General features: G+C 36.1%; 1 protein-coding gene, 2 long non-coding RNA genes and 1 other non-coding gene across 12 annotated transcripts in view; 2 read left to right on the forward strand and 2 right to left on the reverse strand.

The window, feature by feature from the left end:
• The first annotated feature begins 1,283 nt into the window (after window positions 1-1,283).
• The window catches only part of LOC139994919 (uncharacterized), a 29,715-nt gene continuing 9,758 nt past the window's right edge, over window positions 1,284-21,240 (forward strand). Inside the window, exons 1-5 of one of the 9 annotated variants that reach the window (XM_072017984.1) lie at window positions 1,284-1,485; window positions 2,230-2,377; window positions 7,581-7,678; window positions 11,427-11,570; window positions 20,274-20,616. In XM_072017984.1, coding sequence (XP_071874085.1) covers window positions 7,593-7,678; window positions 11,427-11,570; window positions 20,274-20,616 — 573 coding nt within the window. In that variant the 5' untranslated portion in view covers window positions 1,284-1,485; window positions 2,230-2,377; window positions 7,581-7,592. Of the gene's footprint in view, window positions 1,486-2,215; window positions 2,378-3,564; window positions 3,793-4,223; window positions 4,251-6,654; window positions 6,878-7,192; window positions 7,505-7,580; window positions 7,679-11,426; window positions 11,571-20,273; window positions 20,617-21,240 lie in introns of those variants that run through there. The other 8 variants (XM_072017985.1, XM_072017986.1, XM_072017983.1 and 5 more) reach the window with 8 other exon arrangements.
• Trnac-gca (transfer RNA cysteine (anticodon GCA)) lies at window positions 9,024-9,095 on the forward strand. The gene has a single exon. It is a non-coding gene; the product is annotated as a tRNA-Cys (tRNA).
• LOC139994927 (uncharacterized) lies at window positions 10,993-15,545 on the reverse strand. Its single transcript, XR_011801803.1, has 2 exons — window positions 13,940-15,545; window positions 10,993-13,303 (listed from the first exon to the last, which is right to left on the reverse strand). It is a non-coding gene; the product is annotated as an uncharacterized lncRNA (long non-coding RNA).
• Window positions 15,667-20,280, reverse strand: LOC139994926 (uncharacterized). The gene is made up of 2 exons (XR_011801802.1): window positions 18,647-20,280; window positions 15,667-18,530 (listed from the first exon to the last, which is right to left on the reverse strand). It is a non-coding gene; the product is annotated as an uncharacterized lncRNA (long non-coding RNA).

The following is a 21,240-nucleotide window of genomic DNA, read 5'->3' on the forward strand; positions in this document are numbered from 1 at the left end:
TACAAAGGATGACTCAAGGACCACTTAAAAGATGTCTCAATATTTAATGCATTATATTCTTTTTTACCGCAAGTAAATTATAATTTGAGAGAAAATTGAAAATAAGATTACAGAGTATTAGATATTTTTTTGGATCGTAATTTTTCAAGGTGTTTCTATGCTTCCGTAATAATTCACAATGTCGACTCGAATGATGGTCAGTTATTTTTCATTGCATTGTAACACAAAACTGTTGCATTTTTAACGGCACCTTGCCAATGTTGCCCCGTTTTCTTTTAATTATATAAAGACTATTTTAAAGTAACAGTAGTTTCGACGCGGTTATGGCGTTAATATGTGATCCAATTTTACTGAATAAATTGGGCGATGAGTTATTATTCGCGTATCTTATCTAGCCCAATTGATTGCCATATGTTGAGCTACATAGTTAAGATAGTTTGGCCCTCAATAGGTAGCCAAAAGCGTCATATCTGATTCATCTGATTTAACACTATTGTCTCATACGTTTAGTTTCAATGGAATATTGATCGTCAGATATCATTAATTGCAAGACAAACATCCTGACGTGCATGTCCCACCTATTGTTCCATTCAAGGACAAAGTGACCCACCCTCATAGTTACGTAAAAAACCTATCACCCTATATGTTGAGGGTCAATCCTAATGCTCTTTCTTAATCAAATTTATTTAGGATGGTTCTGAACAATACATACAATTCACGAGGCAATACAGTTAAGTATTGGAACAGTAATAGAGATTCAGCAAACATTTTCAGATTAGTTTCAAATTTTATCGATATAATTGTGACAATTATGCTTTATCACAGTGCCAATGAAATTTCAATGCGTTTTATACACAATTTTATATAAACAAGATTTCTATCGTGAATGTTAAAATATTTATGAGCCACCATATTACTGTGGCCATAATTATTTTATGAAATTTTATACATCTTACGTTTTTAGTATATTTTATAAAATTGTATAAAATCACAGTTATGTTATAAAATGCATTGTATATACATACACATATATATATATAAATTGAAGAAAAGGTTACAGATAATACATAAAAGTCAGTACTACATAGGATAAAAAACCAGGAAGCATTACTTTGTCAATTTTTCCTAACGATCTTTCAAATTGTAGGTTTGCGGATTTATATTCATATGCAATAACGTTGCATTGGTATTTGTGCTCCATGGTGATTAGTCGTTGCTGCTACGCCGTCTATCCATCCATCCATCCATTTTACCCATCCAAGTCGAAGACGATGCATCGTCATTGCAACCGGCAGTCTCTCGCGGGCTGTCGTTCGCGCCGCATGCAGTTCCGCATTCGTTCTCCTTCAGATCGCGCCTCTTATTAGTAGATCGCGTTTTAAGATGAGATAGAAGAAGGTGATAGTAAATTAACTAAATAGTGATCAACATTTAGAGATGTTCGATCGATAATATAGTTTGAATCAAGTGTTGCAGTAGGATCCGGTGAGTAACATATAATTTTTTTAATCCCCTCAATCCCTCTGCCAATGTTAACTGTTAACGTAATTACTTCTAGCTGCATCTGACCGTGCTAAAAACTACGAAATACCGCCCTGCTGCCTGTACCGTTAATTTTAATGACTAATTCGACCTATTACACGGTTCTGGACTGGTGCTTGCATAATAAGTCATGATTCTCAGAAGTAGCACCCCTTTGCTGCTTATTACTATCATTTAATGCCGGTGGATTTCAAGTTTGATAATGTCGATTATATGAAAAAATAACACCTAATGAGATTTAATATAAATTTTCAATTGAAAGATGACAATTGCCACGCAATATAGTTTTATCAATATCGCAATGATTTTTGCTTCTTTGTTGGAATTTAAATTATTATGTCTCTTATTTTGATAAACAACAAATTTCAGCGTAAACTGAGAACAAAGAATTCTATGCATTAACAACGATTCAAACTCAAGAAATTTATTAAGAGTAGAAAGATGCAATTGAGTCGGAAATAGTCCAAAAAATGCAGTAGGAACAGTCTAATATACCAAACACACAAATGCCCTGGTACTTAAGCGCTATTAAGATTCTCAATTTTAAATCGTTAAAAATTGGAACCAAAAAAGCTCGAAGGCATTCAACCCACAGACTTCGATAGCTTATCGTTGGCACCACCTTCACCCTGAACCCGAGTCCGAGGGCTAAAAAAGGATGACAAAAACGTAGTAAATTGGTTACAGGTGAAACTGGAAGGGTGGAGTTTGAATCGAGAGCAGCGAGAAAAAGTGACAGGCGAAAAAATGGATTCTCACGACAACAAGATAGGGCCCCAGCTTCTTGATCCATGGTTAGATCTACGTGGGACGCCACGAGCCGTAATCACGCCAGGTGGGTAGAAACGAACAGGTATTTGGAGCGCGACAGGAGCTCTCCCGGAGAATGTTCTCTGCAGCTGACTTCCACCATGCGCGCGGGGATTCGCATATTACCTAATGCACACGCACGGCAAATAAAATTAGCGGCGATTAGGTCAGAAGGTCACCCAGTTCGCGCGTACCAAGGTCGACCGAGCCAATCGAACGATGGATCACGTATAGGTGCTTATGCATCTGTGTTCATGCGTGCCTTCTAACAGGTAAAAAGTCGTGACGACATCGCATGTGCAGCATTTTTTTCCATACTTTGGAATGTTGGGGGATCTCTCCGATGATGACTAGAATTTTTTCTTCGACACATTGTGGCTAGTCACGAAATGGATTAGTAGAAATGGATGTACCATCTGTTCACAGTTACCATGTACTGGATACGAGATGTACATACGATGTGTGCTATGTATAGAACATTGTGAAATTTTACTATTGGTAAAATTTCAATGTAAATAGAAAATGTATATAAAAGTTGCAAGATATTTATTGCAAACGTATACTTAGCATTTAGTAAAAGATTAGTATACACCATAATAACTACCTTGAACATATAATAAGTATTAAAGATGGTCTTACTAAAGATTAAGGCTTATTAATATGATTGATAATATGTATTTGTACTAAGTATCTTGTAGTTTCTTTTGGGTTGGAGCATGTGAAATATCGTTCCCTCGTAGATCGAATTTGGATCAATTTTCTCCACTAAATTTTGTCACATTGCTAATTATCAGTCGTACCAAAGAAGGAGAAATTTATTGTAAGTGGCATTTACCAAATATTTAGGAGATTTATGATGGAATTTACTGTTACACATGTCATTTACTTGTAGTAGTAAATCATCGATAAATCGTCATTTGTTAAGAATTGGAAACTAATTGCATTATCTACATTGAATTGACACAAAAAGTGAAGTTGATGATCAATTTGGTTTATTCGAGGCTAATGCATTACCAGTAATCTCGTACATCATTCTATTCCTATAGAACTCTTTCGGAAATTCTGACCAGACGCTCCACGCTATCACAGAGATAATAATAGTTAATTACAAAAGAGAAAACAAACACCATTGACAGAAATGGAGGAACCGATTGTTCGTGTGACGAACGCCGAGCTCGGAATGATGTCTAGCGAAGGGACGAGCCGATGAGGAAGAAAGAGAGGGAGAGTCAGGAGAGGTCACAGCAGCGGAATAACATGGAATGGAATGGCATGGACGTAGCCAGTTCGCATTGAACTGCCGAATCACGCGGATCGTTTCGATTTTCCTCTCTCTCTCTCGTGACCGGTTTGTTCCCTCGCCACGCTGGACGCCCGTTTACGGTTGATACTGCCAACAGCCATTTCTACCTGACCCTAAAATTGGATACCTATGTGCAGGTGCGGTTACGATGAGGTTATGTCACACTTTATCGTGTATATACGTATATACGAAGAGACGTGGGGTTTCTGGGGGTTCTGGATAAACGTGTATGTACAGAAAAAGTTATGTATAATAGGGTATAATAAAGACACCATGTACACGAGACACTTATCGAAGTCGGTTTAAAGGGCGTTAGAGAGGAAAGGCAAGAGATAATAAAGGTTACCGCGCGACCCGTTGAATCGTTTACGCGGGTGTCGCGTGTGTGGGCTGTCTGGTGTTCCCAGCGGAGCGACGGTACCGTCCAAGCTGCTCCCGTTGACAAAGTGTAGGCCGAAGAAACAAACCTATCATCGCCACACCCTACGGCCAGACGTGAAAAACGTCCAGATCCGATGGAACCTTGTACTTGTCGATACATCCTCAGCATTGTGCACCTCTTCTGTTTTATAACAACATCTTGATGTTTTTCCAAGTTCGTTTTATTTATTAGTTCTTGAACCACCTTATAAAGATTTAACTAAGTTCGAATATTTAAAAAATCCTGTAGTTTGTTTTTTCTAATTGCTAATTATGTTGCCTGTATATGTTCTAGAGCTAATAACTCTATCCAGATGCTGTACTAAATCCATACAATTTTAGCCTGAAGGCTGAACATCATCCCGATTCCAAAGAAACTTTATCTGTGATGTACTCTCAGCATTCTGTACTTCTATTTCATACTGATATCTTGAAGTTCTTCTACATCTATTTTGCTTATTTATTGAAATACCTTATAGAGGTTCAAGTAAACTTGAAGACTTAAATAATTAAATTAATTTGCTTTTTCTAATTACTAATTCCCTCATCTCCATTTGTTTTAGAGCTAATAACTGTACCCTGCTACTGTTATAAATCTACATAACATTAACCTGAAACCTAAACGCCATCCTGGCCTCCAAAAAATTAGTATTTAAGAATCTTGCATAGCAGTGAAGAAGTTTGGCCGTGCCACGAACACAAACAATCTACAGAGCACGAGCGCACAGATCGTTTATAATCAACTGTAAATGATAGACGCGAGATTATCGAGCCATTGGGTTACACGTCCGCGCTCGTTCGTCCAAACGGCGAATCTGTCAATTTGCCAATTATGTAAGACCAGTTCTGTTCCACGAGAACACCGGGCAACGATCCGTTTCTGCAGGAATTTCAATTCCTTCGGCGGACAGGAATCGCGCGCAACTTAGTGTTAGCAGCGACTAACCGGTCATGCACATGCGCCTTATGTACAAACGGATCTTGTATCGCTATGTATCACGCTCTTCCATCAAACAGTACCTCCGCACGTTTATTCTGATGAGTTGTGTACCCATGAAAAGTTGATTATAATTTCCTAATTAAAAGCTGAACAAGTTAGGTTACGTAATATTATGTATGAATGTAGCTTTAACAAGGGACTAATTATATTATTAGTTCCTATTGAACTGTAAATATTTATGTAAATGTATCTAAGATTGGTGCATGTGAAACGTAATTTCTTGAATTTAGCGGATTTACTACATTTTGGCATATTACATTCGTTTTTAAATTTCTCATAAAATAAGAATTTACAGCCTAATAATCATTTTAATTCTTACTTCTAGAATGATGATTAGACTGCAGTTTTTTATTCTTATGGATATAACTGAAGGATAAAGCTATATGGATATAACTACATGTAATAATAATCAGAAATTTATTTTACTTTATGTATTTTTGCATGTATTTTTACACTTGTGTATTTTCCATAAATGCATAAATATCTGCAATCTAATGATCATACTTTCAAATCTGTGAAGCCACTATTACTGTATTGTAACTATAGCTGTACAAAAGACACCTGTTTCAGGAAATTGTATTGAATGAGTTTAATAGAGTACACAGGGCTCAAATTAAGATTAGAATTTGATTGTATTCTCTATGGGGACACCCTGTAGAAGGATGGACAACGGGTCGCGTGTGCATTGCGAGTTTAGTATGTGCGCCGCGAGTATTTCGCGTCGAGCAAGCGGCCACGGGTGCAGGGTAGTACTTACGTACGTATGTACAGAACGTAGTTACGTACCGGGCATGCATCTTTATTATTGGCCGAGAACCCGTACGCGAGGCGAGGTTCGATGAACCTTTATAGCTACGTATACGGACGTGTACCCTTCTGATTGAAACTCTCCCAAGTGCATATTCGCTGAAAATCCACTGGGTCTCACCAGTTCTCCTGGGAACCGGTATTTCTTCAACACATTGTAACTAACTTCTTCAACACTCATTTATAACATATTAACGCTGCTTTATCTATTAGCTAGCAAATATTCCCAAATATATATGTATCAGGTTTGGAAAATATTTAGCGAAAGTTAAGAAAGATTTATACAGAATTCGAACTTTTGCCATATACGTATGTATGATTTCATCAGTCTTTTCTTGAAAACTTTTTCATCTTTTTTGGTAATTGATTGCGTTGAATAGCTTTTACAAGTTTGTAGAGTATTCCATTTTTTGTCTATGACCCTGGAATGAGTCTCTTAAACACTATAATATTGTATTATAACTGCTATACAAAATATTCTATATTATAGTGTAGACTATATTATAAATATAAATACTAATGTAAATATGTACATGTATATTCGGTAATTGAGACATAATAACTTCTATATACTTAATCTATAGATTCGTTTCAAATTTTATTAATATATAATACATACTAATAAAATTTCAAAATGTTTTGTATAACGTAATTCATAATAGTTTTCGAACAAGTCGATACAATATATTATCTGTCATTGTGTATTTGTAGATATTTCTCGACTTATCGCAGCCGATTTACTTCTTATCGCATCACCTCGAATTCCGTCGTGTTTTCTGTGTACTTGAGAAGTGTAGTCCTAATGGAAGATGTTATGGGTGAACTACGTGCGTTATAGGTTAAGAAATGTCTTGTTTGTGATCACGGTGAAAGTTGTGACGTGATCAATTAATAAATTGGACTTTTTGTATCAGAAAAGTTATATCGATCCCAGTAGTGGACGTGGACCAAACAACATGTTTCGACAAATATTGGACGCTTTAGGAGGGAACTCGGTACATACTCATATACGTACAGTGGCTAGTGGCTACAAAAGAATATTCCCACATAGTCTTAATTTTTGGTTAAACGTCTTTTTATTAGGTCCTATATTTCGTTTTCATAGTACTACATTTTCGTACTCATAAGTGTTACTAGATATGCTACTGAATGATATAATTTAATATACATGGACTTAATTAATGACATATTATATAAATACTATAAAAAATACGTGATACAATATGTAAACATTTTTTGTAGCCACTTAAGTATAATAATTCTAATATTCGAAGAGAATCTCTGGGTTCCGTCCTTCTCAAAATATGTATACCTAGTTCATACGTATATATGTATATTCGCGCACTGTGGAAAATGTTAGATGCGCCAGTATTGCGTTGTCGAGTGGCGGCCTTCGTTTCTATAATTATTTAGTGCATGTTTCGTTGGTAGCCACAGTTAATACGTATCCACGGCGTGAACAGATCGAATTCGTGTTCGTAAGAGAAGATATCTTGTCAAGGATGTCACACTTGCGGTTTCAACGCTGCACCTGTACTATTAATCCAAAGACGTTTGCGTGCGTTCACATGTACTCGGATCAGATACTCTCGAGAGTGGTTTACGGCGAGTGGGGGAACGATGTACCGTTTAATTATATTTTCTTAAATCTGGTTGTATGTGTTGTATTAATTGGTTGCCTTTTCCTGTTTGTCACAGGCTCGAAGCGGAATGTCCGTGGGTTCGGGAGGGCGGGCACCGTTTAAGCGGGCAACAGCCACTTCTATCCCAATCACGAATAAGTCCACGAAAGCCCGGTGAGTACCAATTGTTTGTTGTACCATTATAAGAATCAATTACATTCAGAGATCATAACTTTATAACATAAATTTAAAATGGGCATAGCATAAAAAATCGCATCCCACGATTAGTTTATATGAATTTAGTTAAGAATAGTTATTATAGATAATTAAAATTTTGTTGATTACTGGTGACCATAATTGTGACTGGTGACTGAAGTTGTTTTCGGTTACCACTAACGTATTTTCAACCATCATTAATTTTTATTAACGTCACTGATATTTACTATTTAGTACTAATTGTTAAAAGTTAGCAACACCGAAAACAATTAAATTACAAGTAAACAACAAAATTTTAATAATAAGTTATTCATAGACTGCAGATTTTTGTGCATTTATGGGAAATCTGAAGGTGCAGAAATGCATACAGTGAACATAATATGTAAAAATATATAAAATATCCAAAACAGTGTTTATTATGATATTTGGTAAACAAATCTGTATTTAAATTCTAATTCTTTAGTTATCTTCATAAAAATATACAAATACATAAATATCCGCAGATTTAGTTATTCGTAGCCAAAATCATTTAATTTAATGTATGAATTGTTATATTAGAACTAATTGAGATTTAATCACTAAATACAATTCCTAATAAATGTAATTCCTCTATGGTAAGCTTTTCATTTGCGTTACGTTTAGAGTGAAAGCTAGTTAAAAACGATATATACACTAGGAATTCGCTTTCGCTTTTTCTGCTTCGGCGCCTATATAAGTCGCCTCTATACTTTGCCATTTATTGCGAAACAAACGTGCGTTTGTTTACTTCAGAGCATTTCATTTCATTTTTCCATTTGATCAGAGGATAATATATCTTTAAAAATTCCTACATTGTCGATATAAGTCGATAACAATGAAAATACGAAAAGTTGACGTATAGATGGCGATAGTATGTAGTCGGCTTGGCGGTAAACTCGTTGGTTAATGTAATAAACATTGGAAGCCGTGGGACTAAAGCCTGGCTTGTTACCGCAATCGTAATGGCTTCCTTCAACAGACCCTGCCTTGTCTGTTACGCATCGAGAAACCGGTCGAGCGATTATTTTTCCAGAAATTCCGTTATCTACCTGTCGCAGCCATTGGCGTCGCTTTCTCTTTACCAATCGCTTTACCGGACTGTACTAACAGTAGTTCATTTGATTCCAATTAAGTACATTATAAAGTAATTTTAACTCAGATTTCTGAAAATATTTGTATCGGTTATTCTGTAATCTGGATGAATAGTATAATTTATGGGGAAAAATGTATTTATGACTAGTTATTGGAATAAGTGTAGCGCCATTTTAGAAACTGTGATCACCTTGGGGATATAGCTCAGTGGTAGAGCATTCGACTGCAGATCGAGAGGTCCCCGGTTCAAACCCGGGTGTCCCCTATAATTTTTTCTTTTTCTATAAAATTTTTATCGATTTTTTGATTCTAAATTATTATAAGATAATATCAAATACATTGTATCGAGACTAAAAGAATATGGTATTAATAAGGCTACTCTTATCAAGTCCACTTTTTATGATAATCTTAGGTCCAGTTTATGTGCATAAATGAAGAGTAAGGAGAAAAGAAACAATGTCACAAAATAGCTTTATTGAAAAAATTAAGTTTTAATATTTATGTCTACTAGGAAAGTAGCAACATTCAATGAATTTACCTGCATTGTTCGTAAAATAAAGTTTTTATCTTACTTAGATGTCATACAAAGAAATGACTAATAAAGTATTAACTATTTTTGTCTGTGTTTCGTCCCAGTACAGCGTGGATACATCCTGTTTTTAATCAATACACCGGATCTTTAACGTTATCTTATGGAAACATTTTGAATATTATGATTATTGTGATTTGATAGTTTTCACAATGAATAGAGAATTAAGAAAAATGGACATTCCCCGTTTTTCCCCGTATACCCTTCAGTTTTCAAATGTAAGACCAATTTATGCGCATAAATAGACAGGCTGCGGATTTTTATACATTTATGAAAAATTTAAATATACACAAATGCATAGAATGCATATAATGTATATAAAATACCATAAATACAGTATATTCGTTGACAATACCTAATGTGTGATATAAATCTTTAAATAGATTCTATTCTTTATATCATTTCTATCAAAATATGAATTTGTATAGGTATCCACAGACCAGATATAGAAAAAATATTCTACGGTAGAGAAACCAGTAACGGTCCCTTTTTTTCCTTGTTAAGACCACTTGTTACTGGCAGTTTACGTAAGACGTTAAGAGAGCATTAGCCAAGTACAGACACGAAATGAAATCGATCCGATTTACTAGATCCCCATTCCTAGTAAATGGATCGAACGACTGAGGGCATTGACCAGCGGTCAGCGATGAAACTGACCCATCATCTGGTCACATCTCGATGCATGTCATAATTGCTGGACACTTCAAATCCGTTCAAGTTCCTCCACATTCTTTTCTAAGGAAACACATTGTAGCTGAGATCACGCAATTCATTAAATGCTCAAGATTAAGTGGGTCAAAGATTAATCTCGTTTAATTGCAGAGAACAAGTCTGTCGTAACTGGTAACGACACAAGAAAATCCTACGATCTTTAAGGAAACTAGACCTAACCTACTACGTTTTTTCGATATGTCATCTCTGTTTCTGTATTTTATGGCTCACCAAACTGAAAGTACATATATATATGTATATGTACCATGTTATGTTCCATAACAGTACAAGTTCACTTTTCTACGCTATATTAAGTTAACTTTGACAATTTCAATCTAGTCTCTTTTTCAAAAACTTCATTTTATTAGCAAAATAAAAAATATCAATCAAAGAAACTCGAGAAAGGAACTCTTAAAGGATTTTGTTAAGATTTCAAATTTAACCTCCAAATAGTGCTATTGGGCATAGTAAATTCTAATAATTTGTTGTATTATTATTATACTACTATTATATTACTATATTATATTTATGGTATTTTATTTTATTTTGTATTTTACTTGTATTTTCACTGTGATAGGGAGTAGTAATAAAACTAAATTAATTAGGTTTTATTAGGTAGGAGTTAAAAATCTCTCCTTATTTCTTGCAAAAAATCTTTTTTACAAAAAAAAGGAACTGTATTTAAATAGCCAGAATTAGGAAGATTAAACCGTATACTGCATAGTTACTGGCGAATTTTTAGATAGAAATGTAGAAATAGGAATGAAAAAGACATAAAGGAGCCTCGTCACTGTAATTCGATAATAAGTTCGCTGTTCATGCGATTGTTGTGGGCACAGGTAGGAGTGTTAACGCGCCTACGTGTTGCACAATCCTTTATTAGTCATTTGCATATTTCTTGAAGAAATCTTACGTGATTCGGTAATGTCGTATGCATCGTTTTTGTCCACTCTTTCGCTCATGAAAATTTAATATACACTTTGTCACTTTGTAATGCATGTAGCAACAGGATTGTTGCAATCAACCATAGGCTTTGTAATATATATGTAATTGAAGTCTCCGTGACATACATTGTATTTAACGTATTATACAAGTTTAAAAATATAATAATATACAAATTTAGAATACAAGTACACAAATTTCAATTTGTTAAATTTATAACTTAGGTTACTACTGTACTCACAATCCAGTTACAAATTAAAAATCGTATTCGAATCGTGTTTGCTCGATTTTACAAATTCTCGTCTCTGTAATATCTCATAAATATAAAAACAGCGTTTTTATTGAAAATTTCAGATCGAAACCCGAACCAAAGCCACCGGCCGGCACGGGAAAAAAGCGGGACGTGGTCGCGTCGTTTTTCAGCCCGAAAAGGCCAACGAGCAGAAAAGTCGAGCGGCTTGGCAGACACGAGGCGAAGCTAGAGGAGCGACACCACAAGTGAGTTTCAAGTCGAACGAGTCTCCGGCGATTGGATTACCATTACCACAAACCATGCGTCTCTCACAATGATGCGAGCCATGTGACACGTTTTGCCAGTTAGGCGCGTGTGGCGGCCTCCTCTCTTTTACGGAACAGGAAAAAACCGAACGAACGCGAAAAGAGAGAAAAGGGATACGTACGATGCGTCGTTAGCTCATAGGAAGGTTCAGTGACCTCATACACGCTTCTTTCCCGATCATTTCTCGATGCCATATGTTACTTGTACGCTGTTAAACGTACATGTATGTGCAACATACAGACGAATGTCATAATTTTCTATAAAAAAAGCAGTGGTTCACAGAAGTACTCGTATACCGACCATGGAATTTTTTATGAATATATTATATGCATTCTACAAAACTTTTTGAAAATTCGTTAACATTGTAAAGAGACATCATCATAATTATTATACTACCATATTAATTGGAAATGTATATAGAAATTACAAGACATATATGGTAAATATACACTCAGTAGAAAATTAGTATACAGCATGGATACTATTCAGGTTATCAATCGTATTATATATTGTTTTGTAAGCCGACGTTTCTTGGACGTTGTATTTCACTTTTTCAGTGTTATACTGAAACTGAGTATTTCCAGATTTTGTTAATGCTTTTTATGGTCAATGAAGTGCCTCTGGTTGGCCAATGGAAATCGTGTTCCGAACACGGCCATAAAAGAAACCTGGAAACACTCAGTTTCAGGATAACCTTGAAGAAGTGAATTACAACGTTCACGGATGATCGGCTTACAAAATAATATATAACATGATTGATAACCTGAAGACCAAATATGATGAATTCGGAGAACCATCGTGGAAGTCTTAAGTCAATAATAGTCTTAAACGTACAATTAATACTAAAGATAATGTCACGAAACATTGGCTTATTAATATAGTGAATAATAATTAACTTCAAATACATTGCTAATTTATGCGCAATGTATGCTTCCAATAAATATCTTGTAACCTCTATACATATAATTTTCAGATCTATTTCAAATTTGATCGATATCAGATTTCAAAATGTTTTGTATAATATATATGTACATAAAAAGCTTCTATCAGTTTTCGAATACTTTCATAAACCACTATATTTATTTCTGATTTTCCTATCGTCTCTACTTTCTATAAAAATTAGTATAAGCCAGACTTCACTTGTTGCGTTTTCCACAGGCGAAGATTTGCTTTGCGTGAGCTAGAAAAGTGGAAGTCCGGGACTGTATAGAGTACACTTTCTCCTACTGTCAAGATACGCTACTTGATTGTTACGTGCAATAGCTTTACGCTGCTAAGCAGGCGAATTCTGGTCCGCAGAAAGCGCTACCGCGCTTTAAACCAGTTCCTTTTTTGCACTGGCTGCAGTTTCCTTCCTTTCCTCTTGTTTCTTGTGGCGGAGACCGCCAACACCTCCGCCAGACTTGAGTGGCCGAGAGAACTCTCCAAAAATCACCTCATGATGCCTTGAGAACACGTGCGAATGTAAATCAGGAGGTTATACATTACTCTCGCTTGGTTCACCATACCTGGTGACTTCATTGACTTCACCCAACAACTTCTTAATGGAATCGACCACCTTTTTGAACACTATGCTCTCTTGATAGCAAGTGTTATCACACCATGGTTCCTCCTATAGACTATTATTCGTAATTACTCCTGATGGTTGTTTTCAGGACGTTTTATTTGAACCCTGTATAATTAGACATCGTTACATCGATATCACAGAAAGCTTTCATGTATTTATTATATGTACATGTTATATAAAACATTCTGAAATTTCATTGACGCTCTCACGAGACTCGGCTATCACGATTGTATCGGTAAAATTTGGAATCAATTTAAAAATTGATATAGAGTTGCAAAACATTTATTGCAAATGTATATTTGGCGAAGAAATTGGTAGACACCGTGAATAGCCTATTTGTAATAGTTAATTATATAGCATAATTGCATAAGCATAATTGACTATGCTTTTACAATTTCTAGGACTACATTATACTGCAATGCATACTTGAACGCATAATTTTCATATTTGTAATAGATAATTGATTATGCTTTTACAATTTCTAGGACTACATTATACTGCAATGCATACTTGGACGCATAATTTTCATATTATATACATATATTCTCTGATTTATTTCAAATTTTACCGATAGAGTCATGAGAGTCATAACACAATATATTCATAAAAAATTTCTATAAATGGTGGGACACTTTCATGAACCACTGTATATTCTAATCTGTTGCTCGCGCATACATACAAAATTATAGTAACTAAATCGATTCATTACTCTTTCAGGGATATCTGGTTAGTCTGACCAACCTGTATACATTTCTTCCTTCTAACATTTCCCTCTGAATCATGCTGTTTGACGTAAGAGGTCCATTCTAACCTACTAACTGGTCCAATCCTGTTCCAGGTGATTATAAATCAACCTCTCCATTACATCAGATAAGTCACGCTCATTTTTTTCCTATAACCACCACTTCCTGAAGAGTTCTTAAATACATTAAAATCTTGCATGTATATAAAATTCTAATTGATTAATTCTTCTCTTGATATTTTAGATTAAATATTTCGTATAAATCCAGCGAATGTCCTAATATTTATGAACGGAAGCACATATCTGTACTAAACTTGAAGTCCGCGAGTAATATCTCCTGCAGAGTATACAGTTGTTTGGCGTAGAGTCAGTCGACAATGTCTGCTCGTTGTCGTCTCTTAATTAAGATCTAAAGATGCGGCTCTTTACGCTAATAGAGAGAAAAGGAAAGAGAGAAAGAAAGAGAGAGAGAGAGAGGGAGAAGAAAGGCACAGGTCGATTCTTACGGGGTCTCTAAAGTGGCGACTGTTCGACGGATCGACGACCCACTCTGACAATGAGAGCGGTACTTGGTCGACGTCGGACGACCTACATACCCAGTGAATCAAAAGTCAATGAGCTACTCGTTGCAGCCCGATAACTTCTTTGTATTTACGGCGATTCACCATAGAACGGTGTTTAGCCAAGTAAACGCGTTAGTGAAGTCTTTAAGTCGCCATAAGTTATCAATGAACTTCATGCAGCAGATGGCACGCATAATCTTTAACCACCAGATTTAACATCTAGATCCTTTGAAATTACAAATTATCTAATTATCCTCTTTGATATAAAACTGTAAGAAAGAACTGTATAATCTACAGTTTGTAACTATCAAATTAATTGGCAAATTATTTGTGTTCAGTGCCAATGAAATTTTAAAATGTTTTATATAACTTTATATATCTTTAAATGTTGTATATAAGTTCATTCTAGCTAAATCTACTTTAACTTTCGCTTCGAAATTTCTGAATATACACTAGTACACTTAGATCTGACAAACTTTGAATATTTCTAAAAGATACAGACAGAGGCTATTATGAATGGAATCACTATAATAGAAGCTTGCGACGAGACGCTCTAAAGGCCTTTGAATAAGGGCAAAGTCAATTGGTAGAAAACGGGGAACGGAGTGACGTCATGCGTAAGCTGACCGAGGAATCAACATCAACTCCGCACCACGGTCTTTATCTATTCTTCGTAATCGTTTATCAGCCACCTCCAAAAAAGAATCCAGAATTCGAATCGAACCAAATGGAAGACAACCCACATTCCAGCCTTGTAATCGTTGCCTGTTCAATATTTGCACAAGGCGACTGAAACAATCGCTGTTTGCTTTGGATATAAATGTTTGTATCAAGCGTATCGCAGCCGCGTGACGAAAATACGCCTGCGTGTTTTTCTTCCTTTGCTTATTCTGTCCTCACTGATCATCGTCATTTTTACCGACTGAGCTTCATTTTGGAGCACACTGAATACGTATATATGTATAACGTTTGAAATAACGATACCTATATCTTAAAACTAGTATTTTTATCATATAGTGGCGAACGAAAGAAAGTTTGTAGAAAAAAGATATCATAATTTTACAAAATAGATATATATTTAATAAGAACAATGCCATAGAATAGATGACATTTAAAATTACAAAATTTTTTAATACAGATATTACTAAAATTCATAGTGTATCAATTTCAAACTTTTTCTATTTTGCACTATATGTTATGAAAAAGTTTTTTCAACTTTTTTATTTATTTTAAGTATACTTTATTCATGTCTACGTCGTGCATGGGGTTTTATATTTGTTGTAAGTAAAGCTTGTTTTGTAAAGTGTATAGTAATTTAAAAAAGAACTTAGAAAATAATAAAAAGATTTAAGAAATGAAGTCACAAATTCGGTGTGTCCTAAAACAAAGTTCAGCCTTTTTAGATTTCCGTCCAATTCACCGGCATCTCACATCGTTCCTTATCTTACAGTGTCGCCGCAAAGAAATCCATAGCTCCTTTCTCTTGCCTACAAATCACCCAAGACAAGAATTCGCCGAAATCGTTGTCTGACTGAATGCTATTACACGAATCGATCACGTCATAAAGTATGCATGAGCGATGGAACCTCCTACACTTACACCTGGCGATAATGATATCTCTTTTGCGTCTCCTTGAGCCACAGATAAGGCCATGTCGTAAGCGTCGCAATTCCTTGGACGTGACAATTCGCGAAAGAGGTTTATAAGCTCGTTAGTTCGATCAAACTAAACGCTTGATGTCACGGTGATTCAGAGAAAGCACGCTCGATCAGCCTTGATCTCGTTTATCAAACAGCCTGGCTTATATTTCGCTCTATTTTCGTATTCTGATTCCAATAGAACGAACCAAAGAATTGGATACCTTTTCTTTAAAGTTAGAATGACGGGAGTTAATTACAAGGTCGGTTAAACAAACGTTGAGGGAAGCAGTACAAATCGAAGGGCTGAAGAACCATCGAGATAAGAAATATTTAATCAATCTTCTGGCGTCTGGAGGAACGCAATGACGTAAATTGTTGCATAGGAACGTTATATGGAATATTAATCGAGGAACGAACAACGCGCGAACGTTTAAGTGCATCGACAAGCCGACGTGTCTACATCGTAGCGGACATTCTCTTATTGATATTACCAACGCATCCACCTTCGTACGCCTGGGAAATGTTAAACCATGCTAGACGCAATTATATGTTGTTCTAGACAATTAGGAGAACATAATATTCAAACGGATTGATCGCACGATGAGATATTTGAATTCTTCTCATTGTTCCTTCTTTTCTTTAGTCTCACGGAGAGATATGTCTGTATGTATTTATAAAGTGCAACAGGTATTCCACATAATCCAGTAAATGTTATTTAGATCGAGCAAAGTAACGTGTCGGTGAAGTAGGTTAGGATACCACCTAAAGAAGAAGAAAGATCTTAATTAATTTTTAATTAAACATTTTCTTCAGATTTCATTATGAATATGTAGTAACTCATAAAAATTGAGAACTTATTTTATAAAACAGTTTGAAATTTCGCTATCATGTAATGAAAACGTCTATCATGATTGTATTGATACAATTTGAAGCAGGAATGTATATATTGATTATATTTATTATGATATTACCCGCAATAGTCTCATGGCAGTGTTAATGAAATTTCAACATAATATATTCATAAAATGTATATACAAGTATTCGAATACTTCTGTGATTCACTGTATATACATATAAAAAGAAAAGAAACAATGAATCGAATGATTATTCATAGAAATTTTCGCAACACCCCGTACAACGAGCTTATTATGTTAAATCTGCCGAACGCGTATTCCCCAGACTTTTTTTTTAGATTCGGCGCCAGTGGACGCCAGCCAGGATACTTTCCAACATCGCATCGCGACCATGTATATTTAGACGCATTTCTGCCTGTCTTTTTTTTGGATCGTTTTTCCGCAGCCTCGACGTCTATATGCTTGAAGATATTTGCGATGACGAAGTGGACGCGTTGTATTTCCGCTAAACTGAATAGAAAAGCGCCAATACGGGTCTGATAATGACACATATGCACACGTTGCATAGTGCCAGGACAATAGGTCCATAATAAGCCTGCTTTACGAATGTGCTAGCTTTAAAATGCGATCAGGTATATGCACAGCATTGCATTTTGTCCACGTTATTTAACTTACCTTGAAATCGATCCTTATCAGATTACAGTCGTTAGAGTCGAGTCATCGATTCGGACATTCCAAAGAGACTGATTTCATTTTTCGCGTTCTGAGTAACCATCTTGTTCCATTTTAATTCTGGATAACTCTCGCGTAACACAAGTTACAAATATTAGTAGAAATATAAGATTTCATTTCGATAATATAACTAGATTCAACCTAGACCCAGGCTAGACTTATATTTAACCCAGACCTTGGCAAGACTTGAGTCATGTCGTCAGACTTAGCTTACACAAGTTTGATATACTAATTCAACTATACTAGTCTAGACTGTAGTATTTAGATCTCTTTATTTTATAGAATTCAGAATCTATGTACATACATGGGAAACCAGAAAAGGATTTAAGAAATGATATGAACGCCATTCTCTTTCTGTTCATGTTTTGGAGTTAACATCTGATGATATATGTTGATTGTAGTAATGAGTTTTGCATTAGAAGGCAGGTCAAGGGCTCACCTCAGGTAGAGATTTATCCTGTGGAAGTTTAGGCCACCGGGTACATACCATATGTCGACCGTATGAGAAAACTGGTCGACGGTGAGACGTCTGCAGATTCCGTGGCCTCCTTAAGCAGCTTCTACCTCCTCTTCCTCGCCCCTCTGTACTCGCCTAACCATCTTCGACGGCGTATGTACTCGTTCCCAGAGAGTTGGCGCAGGCTGTCTTAAGCCCCACCACGATCCTCGCCAATTATCTTTGTTTCTCTTTCATCTTCTCTCGCTATTGCGGTTACAGGGATCTTCGTTATGAAAAAATCGAACAAGAAATCGAATGATCGAAGCCCCATCGGCGACTCGATCGGTTTAACAGGGCCCTTCCTGAAAGTGCGTGAAATTTAAACATTTCAGCCTTTGTAGATGGCTCTATGAAGTTCCTAATTCTACCAAGAATATTTTATGTAAAATATTTTCTAAGAATCAGTGCTTCACCATACTTATTTCTTAATTTTCTCCTTTAAACAACTTCCATTTATTCTCAATGAATCTTTCATCTCGCGAGAAATCCGAAGCAATCTTATGCAATTGAAATTTCACTACCTCACACTACTGTCACACAGTATATTTCGTTCGTATGATAAACATCATGATGTCCTTGCGATAGCCTGATAACGATTTGTCATAGACAGAAAAATGAGAATAATCGCTCTTTACATAAAGAGCATATTTTGTGTGTATCGAAAGTGGATCCTGAAAAGGATCAGCAGCATCATCGTTTGCTACAGTAACTTCCAAGTATATATTCGACGCCTAGACGCGTTCTCAAGCCCTTCGTCCAGCAAAATGGTCGGGGCCCGTGGTGGGGTAAACCATTCTGGAGGGGACACAAGTCGAGACTCGTATTCAGTGCTCGATGCACCGCTGTGGAGAGTGTGTTGTTTTTCTGTGTTCTTCAAAGGAAAGTTCTTCAAATCATACAAAAAAGCATTATATCATCGATAGTACAAATAAGCTTCAGTTTCGAATTTCAAATTTTTTATCCAAAAACTAACGAATATACTATAATACATATAGAACGTTGAATTATCAATGATTGGAATTTCGCAAGTGGCTTTAAACTACCGATGTGTTTGAAGTTCAAACTTGGAACGAAGCTTGGACGATCGGTTTCATCGGGGATTCGTTTGGAAGGTTTCTATCTGGCGAATTGGACGTTCAAGAATGCAAGCGTATCTTTCGAACAAACATCGAGAAGAAATACACTCGCGCCACGGAGGTCGGCCGGTCGATGCAACAAGTGGTCGCCGTCGGAGACTAAGATCCAGCCGAATCCTCCGTACGTGCTCGGCTGGAATTTGTAAACGCTCGTGAGAGACACATAGGCCTCGAAAAGTGGCTCGAGGTCGTCGCATCTCGTATACGAATTTTCGAATTCCTTTTCGGGATCGTGTCACACGCTGTTGCTAAACGATCTCGTCTTTCCCTCGTCGTGTAACCTTAACTTCAAGCGACATCGTTCAGGGATCGAGAAAGCTCGTTTGGAGAAAAAAGAAGTCGAGGAAACTTTTCCCCGTGTATACTAGTTATACTTGAAATCCGATGTTGTTAATTCGACGATGTGAAAGTGGCACGTTTTCCTTACAAAGCATTCTATAGAATTTCACCGTAAACCTTAGTATAGATACATCTATGCTATCCTACGAAAAGAGTAAAAAACAACTGTATTAAAAAATTTCTTTCATTAGGCTATTGTGTATAACGTAAAAGCATTGATTATAGGGAATCTAGATTATCTCTAATATGTATATTTGTTGCTAATGAAGTTTGTCCTTGTGAGGGGGATAGATCCCCAAGATGGAATTCTTATCGATTGGGATCGTGTTACCTGTAAAATGGACTGCAATGGAGACTTTAAATAAGTCTTATAGGAGTATAAATAATTTTGTTCGATTTCCTAACGTAATTGGTTTATAAGGTGAATAATAATTATAAATTGAACATTATGATAATGTCGTTAGCTAGACGATGAGAGGATAATAAATGTTCGTGTTTTCGGGAATGATGGTTTTGGAATTTCGGTTAAGTGTCCAGTGAAGTGTGAAGAGCGACCATGATGAAGTTCAGATCGCTGTTTCGCAGAGGCCAACAACAACCGCCGACGCAGTCGCAGCAGCAACAACAGCAACAGATCCCGCTGCGTCAAGCGCCAAGTGCCTCCTCGCTTGAGGCGAAGAACGAAAACCCATCGGTAGGCAACTGGGGCTCCCTCGGTAAAGAAGGAGCCAAAGGGAACGCTAAGGGTAGCTTCAACCCAAAGGGACCCGGCAAGGGGTCCAGGATGCAGGAGCTGGAGCGTGAGATCGAAGTGTTGCGCAAGGACCACGCACGACTCGAGTCGAATCTACGTGAGGCATCTTGCGATGCTCAGCATCTTCACGAACTACGCGCTGAACTCACCTCTCTCAAGGTAATTTTCCCATTTTAATCTTAACTTCCTAATGAGTAAAGGGAAATAACGAGGAATGTCTGTTTTTCGTGATTTTCCATTTTAAAACACATTTTGTTTGTGATAATTGGGATTGTAATACTATTAGATCATAATGATTATAATGTTCAAAATATCTCTATAAGATAGCCCTAAGAATTTGGTGTACTGGTTAAAAACAGGGAATGTCTATTCTGTATTGGAACAAAACGCAGGTAAAAGTAATTAATATTTTATTAACCATTCTTTTGTACGATATCTAAGTACGATATAATTTCATTTTATGTGTGAAAAGTACAGTTTAATTTATGTTGTTTCTTTCCTAGTGGACTAAAATATTAAAACTTAATTTTCTCGATAAAGCTATTTTGTGACATTCTCTGCTTTTCCCTTTACTCTTTATATCTACACTAGATTGATTAATATCTTTTTGGGTCATTTAAAAAGTTTGTAGCATTTTTATTATGAATTTCTATCAAATTATGAAGCGTTTCAACAAAGAAGAATTGGATATTAAAATAAATTAAAAAGATTCATCGAAAATTCGCCAATAAGCAGGTTTCTTTTTTCCAGTGAAAAGATACTGTTGTATTTCATATGTCCCAA

This window comes from Bombus fervidus, chromosome 15 (assembly GCF_041682495.2).
Source record: "Bombus fervidus isolate BK054 chromosome 15, iyBomFerv1, whole genome shotgun sequence".
NCBI lineage: Eukaryota > Metazoa > Arthropoda > Insecta > Hymenoptera > Apidae > Bombus > Bombus fervidus.